The sequence below is a fragment of the Olea europaea genome, unplaced genomic scaffold, assembly GCF_002742605.1.
Source record: "Olea europaea var. sylvestris unplaced genomic scaffold, O_europaea_v1 scaffold2382, whole genome shotgun sequence".
In the NCBI taxonomy this organism is placed as follows: Eukaryota; Viridiplantae; Streptophyta; class Magnoliopsida; order Lamiales; family Oleaceae; genus Olea; species Olea europaea.
In genome coordinates this window covers 118,259-123,714 of record NW_019241968.1, presented here as the reverse complement: position 1 = coordinate 123,714, position 5,456 = coordinate 118,259, and the positions used below count along the sequence as shown (strand labels likewise).

The 5,456-nt window shown below is 33.2% G+C and overlaps 1 protein-coding gene across 8 annotated transcripts in view; it reads right to left on the bottom strand.

Annotated features, from left to right (window-relative positions):
• Window positions 1–3,248: 3,248 nt before the first annotated feature.
• Window positions 3,249–5,456, bottom strand: part of LOC111381830 (zinc finger MYND domain-containing protein 15) — a 4,327-nt gene continuing 2,119 nt past the window's right edge. For 4 of the 8 annotated variants that reach the window (XM_023005664.1, XM_023005665.1, XM_023005666.1 and 1 more), the window contains exons 7-11: window positions 5,230–5,362; window positions 4,373–4,544; window positions 4,225–4,296; window positions 3,700–3,813; window positions 3,249–3,612 (exon numbers count right to left, since the gene is read on the bottom strand). In XM_023005664.1, the coding sequence (XP_022861432.1) occupies window positions 3,520–3,612; window positions 3,700–3,813; window positions 4,225–4,296; window positions 4,373–4,544; window positions 5,230–5,362 (584 nt within the window). In that variant the 3' untranslated portion in view covers window positions 3,249–3,519. The remainder of the gene's footprint in view (window positions 3,613–3,699; window positions 3,814–4,224; window positions 4,297–4,372; window positions 4,545–5,229; window positions 5,363–5,456) is intronic. The other 4 variants (XM_023005669.1, XM_023005668.1, XM_023005670.1 and 1 more) reach the window with 4 other exon arrangements.

The window sequence follows — 5,456 nt, the reverse complement described above, 5'->3', positions numbered from 1 at the left end:
TCAATCAGTCAATAAAGGGGGAGGAGAATATATATAAACTTGTTATGAAGTGCTATCTATTGAGAGTTTCCCTACCTTTGCCTCTGGCTAATCTTTGGGTATTTATAGATGGTATGAACCGTGGGATGTGGAACACGTGTATACATCTGACGGTATGAAGCGTCTGCTCATAGGCGTCAATCAGCCGCGCTTGTAGAGTGGGCGGACAGTTTGTTTCCCCCTAGTTGAATTGACATAAAGTTGATAAGTCACATCAAATAGCTTTATGGGGGACGTCACATCAATTTAAACCTTATATGCAGAGCAAATCTTAAATTGGCAGCGAATCTTCTAACGGGGGTTCAAGCCACTTGAACCCGACCTCGGAGACGGGACACTTCGGAAGATCAGTGGCAGGAATCGATGTATCACTTCTGAGAGGCTTCGAGGGGGTCGGAGTGGTTCCGAGGCTCATAAAAAGGAAATCTGTTGACCTCCAAAAATGGCTCCAACAGGCACCCTCGCTTCGTCCCCTCGAAACCTTAACTTGTGAATTGAATTCATATTATAGAGAAATGATGTGAAATGGGCTAAGGCGGGTTAATGGGCCTAAGTTCGAGCCCAGTACGAGGTGAGCAAAGTGATAGGCACTTCGGCTAGGCGCACAACACTAATGGCCCTAGCTCGGGTCCAATAAGGTGGCCCAATATGGAGTGATAATTCATAGGCGTAACACATATATTTACTTGTCCAAAACGATGCTTAAGTGAATGAAAACGAGTCTGCCAAGTATCAATGACATGGAACATGATTCGAGCACATGAAACTTAGTTTCAGATATTGATTATATGATTTATTGTATGTTTATATTACTGTGGGCCAGTCTCGATCTCCTTCTGAATTACACTTCACTTATACTTGTTAGCAATAAAACCCACCACCAAAAAAAAAAATTTCTCATTAAAATTTGTCGTTTTTATATGAAAATCTTGTAGTGTTCATTCACTATGGTCCAATTATTTTTTTTCTATATTATGGGACCATTGTCCTCATTTCTCAGCCTCTTTTTCCTGGAAATTTTGCTTTGTTCATATGTTGGGAAAATCATCTCTAGAAGATAATGACAACTGTAGCAAAGTCTTGATTATTACATCCTGAATCCAACTCATGAAGACAGAGAAATATGAAGTGACCATGCTTTGAAACAACATGTTTAGCCATTGTTTGGACCCATTATTCTCAAAAATCAATTTTTTGAAACTCATTTTCAACCACATATTCTTTAATAAAATAATATTACATGCAAACTCAATAAAATTTCTTAATTTTTAACAACACGTTCTCCATCAATCACTATTTAAAAATGCATCATTTCCCTTAAAATAGGTTTCAAACAAAGCCTTTATATACAATATTGAATAAAATTATACAATAATGAAATTTATTTCAAAAGACGAAAGACATAATTTCATAGCAATAGATAACATTTTAGCTCTTTTCAATATATTGTATATATTCCGTACAATATATTATTAAACAAGTTCCGAATGCTCAATCGAGCCTAACCCTTTTAAGCAGCCTATTGAGACTTTTGTATGCAAGTTGAAGGACTCTTTTATCCATTTGCTACAAGTGGAAATGACTAGTCGATTTTGACAAAATATAGAAGTTTGAATATTCATAACACCATGTATGAAAATTTCATATCATAAAAGATTCTAGTATAGTAAAAGAATAATTCAACATTAAGGAGTTGTTTGACAAAACTTTTGATAAAAAAATGTCCATAAAAGTTTTCGCCGTTGCATTTAAGTGCATATTGAGTTTGGTATCACATTCAAAGAATTTCCAAGAGACTTTCTATTTATAAAGAGTATCTTATGTATAATAGAAGTCATATTTAAATTGAGAGTAATTTATTTTATACACTTTAACAATGATCTCTATTTTGATTCTTCATTTTTTTCCCCAAGAATTATTATTGATTTCTCTCCCTCCTTTATTTAACATATTTTTTCATATGTTAATAGTCAATCAATTCAAATAAGATTTGAATAATTTAAAAAATAGAGTATTGAAATCTATAGCTTATTAAAAAAGTTAGAATATAGAGGGTTTGAAATTTATTTTTAAGCATTGAGTCTGATATAGAGCATCCAGTGTTAAAAAATATTTTGAAGATGCTCTAATCTATTTAACTACAAAGACTTAAATATTTTCAGATTTCGATTAAAAAGCAAACTCTTGTTTGAGCTCATTATTTAAGAATATATTTTGTATAAACTGATTTTTTAGAGAACGTGTAGTTAAAAATTAGGAAAAAATTTTGGATTTATTTATAAAATTATTTTATTAGAAGAATATGTGGTTGGAAATAAGTTTTAAAAAAATGAATTTTAAAGAATGGAATGAACTCAAATATATGACAAATATATATGTCAAGCTTACAATTTGTCAATTCCCATGATTTGGACATCCCTGTCTTCGAATTAACTTTCAAATATTTGACCCTTCTAAAACTATTTATAGTCAATTTTTCACAATTAAGGTTTGAATTCATTTATATTTAATTATTAGATTCATGTAATTCATATTCACACTTGTGGTCATAAATTTCTAATGTTGAAATGCTTTATCATCCTCAGAAAAGTAGACATCGAAATGATTGCAACAAGTTAAACTTGCATTGGACGAATGTTCAATCTGAACGCCAATCGATAAATCCAATGAGTATAGTGTCACATTATCCATTCATAGGAAATTCAATATTAATATAGACCACATAATATCGTCAAAAGATTATTGGACAGATTATTTTGTCACTAATAAAGTGACCTAATAGGATTGATATAAACTCTTAGCTAGCGTGATTACATATGTCATCACTATATCGCAATATCCTAACTAAAGTTCTATATTGTGCTTACAACAAACTTGCTAGGTGTGTGTAGATGCGGGAATTTTTATGAAAGCCCCTTATTTGCTTCTCTTTGATGGAAATTTGATTTTCCCAAAATGTATCCTAATTTTTGCCATAATTCTTCTTCTGATGATTGATTTAACCTCTGATAAAAAAGATATACGTGGATTATATTTCATCTCTTCAACAAGTTTAGTAACGAGCATAATGGCCTTATTGTTCTGATGGAGAGAAGAACCTATGAAGTCTTTCGGGAAATTTCCAAACGAACAATTTCAACGAAATTTTTTGAGGTACATATCATAAACATTGTGCATGAAAGTTATCATCATGTAAAACTTGGACCAACTTATCTTGCACTTCCCACTCAATAAATCAATAATGAAATTTCAAAATAACTCCAATCCTCATAGAAGCAATCCTCCATATTTTTTATACATCAAAACTCATAAAGGGCCAAAGACTTCCAAGACAAACTTTTTGCTTGCTAGACTTGAGAAACAATGTATAGAAATATAACATACATAGCGGGTTCACCTATACTCATCTCTCTCAAATGTGATACGATCTTCTTTTAAATACTTCATTGCAAAACGGCATGATCTCTTTTCTTTACAATTTCACATCCCGAAGACAAAGCAGTTGGAATAGCAAGGGAGAAACAATGCACTTTCTTCCACAGGTAGAGGCTGCCTGAATGGATTTAGCTGAATCTGTACAAGAGACAGATATATTTCAAATTTATATATTCATGTTAAAAGACTTTTGACTACTCAGCGTAAAGAAAAAAAGGAACACACTGGAATTGTAGGAGCACAGCCTGTTGCAGAACTTATGCAACAAGTTGCCAGATGAGAAGCTTCTTCACAGTAATCAGAAAAAATTGCCGGAACTTTGATCTCCTTTATTAGCTCCTTCGGTGAAAAATAGAATGGAAAGAACAATAATGGTTAGTTTTTGTAACATTATCCAAAAGTAGAAGCTAATGTTAAGCTAAAAGTTGCCCTTCACACGACAAAAGGAGAAAAGGAGAAAAAGAGAAACACTGGACTGTGTGGAGCCTAATTTGGTAAAGGATTTTTCAAGAGTTGTTTTTTACTGTGCAAGTGACGTGTGAAGAAAACGTGTATTCTTCTTCTCCATTGTAGTGAAAATGCAGCGGTGGGTGCACGTAATTCTCACGTTCAAGATGAACCAGTGTGTGCTTCACTTGTTTTCTGATTGCCTTTTGGATTATTGCTCTTGAAAGTAAAGATTAGGGTGTAATACATAACCAAAGAGATTGAGAGAGAGAAAGAGAGAGAGAGTAAGGATAGTCAACTTACAATTGTTGGAAGCCAGCTTGTGTAGGCAGCAATACCGGCATTTGGAGCTATAATTAGATGGGGTGGAAAATCCTGCAAATGAAATATACCTCATGAGAAGTACTACATCAAAACTATGAGCTATATGCATCTAGATGATGGAAACAACCTTTGCTATATCTCTGTAACGATCATGATAAAAACCTGCATGAAACCGTAATATGACTGCAGAAGAGTCACCCTCGTATACATGTTGGCTAAGATTCTCAACTGAATATTTGCACTGACAATCTATTTGATTACATTTAGCATAACTGTAAACATAGATTTTCTCATCATCCCTGGTCATGTGAAATAACTCTTATAAGTTATATGTAACCGATAAAACTATCAAAAAGAAATTGCCAACAGAAACTGACAAGGAATTATCAAGAAAATAAGGTTTTTTAGATGTTTTATTTGATTTTCCAAATCCTGGAGAGCTTTTGCAATTTTAATTATTCATAAAGTAAAAGCTGAGATGAGTGCTGCCAATCTTCATATATAACGTTTTCTCTTATATTCACTTTTCATTTAAACATTTTTTCACCAAAAGCAGAAGGGTGAAAAAGAAAGTAAAAAAATCATCCCAAACACCAACTTTAACGTTCCAAATTCAGAGTGTATTAAAGTTTGAAAATAACGTACCAAATTAAACTAGCCAGTGATTTAAGGTAACAATGGTTGAGATATACAAAAATATGAAAAGAAATGGTGCCTGAAATTAGTGAACTGCAATTTCCAAGATAATATATAAATAAACGAATAGAAGATCAAAGTGTCTTCTAAGGATTCTGTTTGGCTAAAATATCAAATAAGTAAACTGATAAATTGAAATCTGCTTGGTTGGGAAAAAAATTTATAATTTGCTGAAATTATAAACTTGAAAGAAATTAGCAATAGATAAGTAGCAGTTGTAGGTCCAATATGAGGAGATTATAATGTAAAACAAACAAGCACGAAAGCAAATAGCAAATAAGCATCTACATTGGAACTGACCTATGCTGTGGAACTGCAGGTCCAACAAGGTCTATTAGCAGTCGAATTCCAGGAAAAAGTGCAAGCAATTCTCCAAAGACAGAAAGTTGAAGAAGCTCTTTCTCTGGGCCTTCAACAAGAACTTGTTTTTGTTCAGAAGGAAATTGGATAAAAAAGGGCAGAAAGGGCATTTAACTAGGGATGAGATTGGGGGGGGGGGGGGGGGGGGGAGTCTA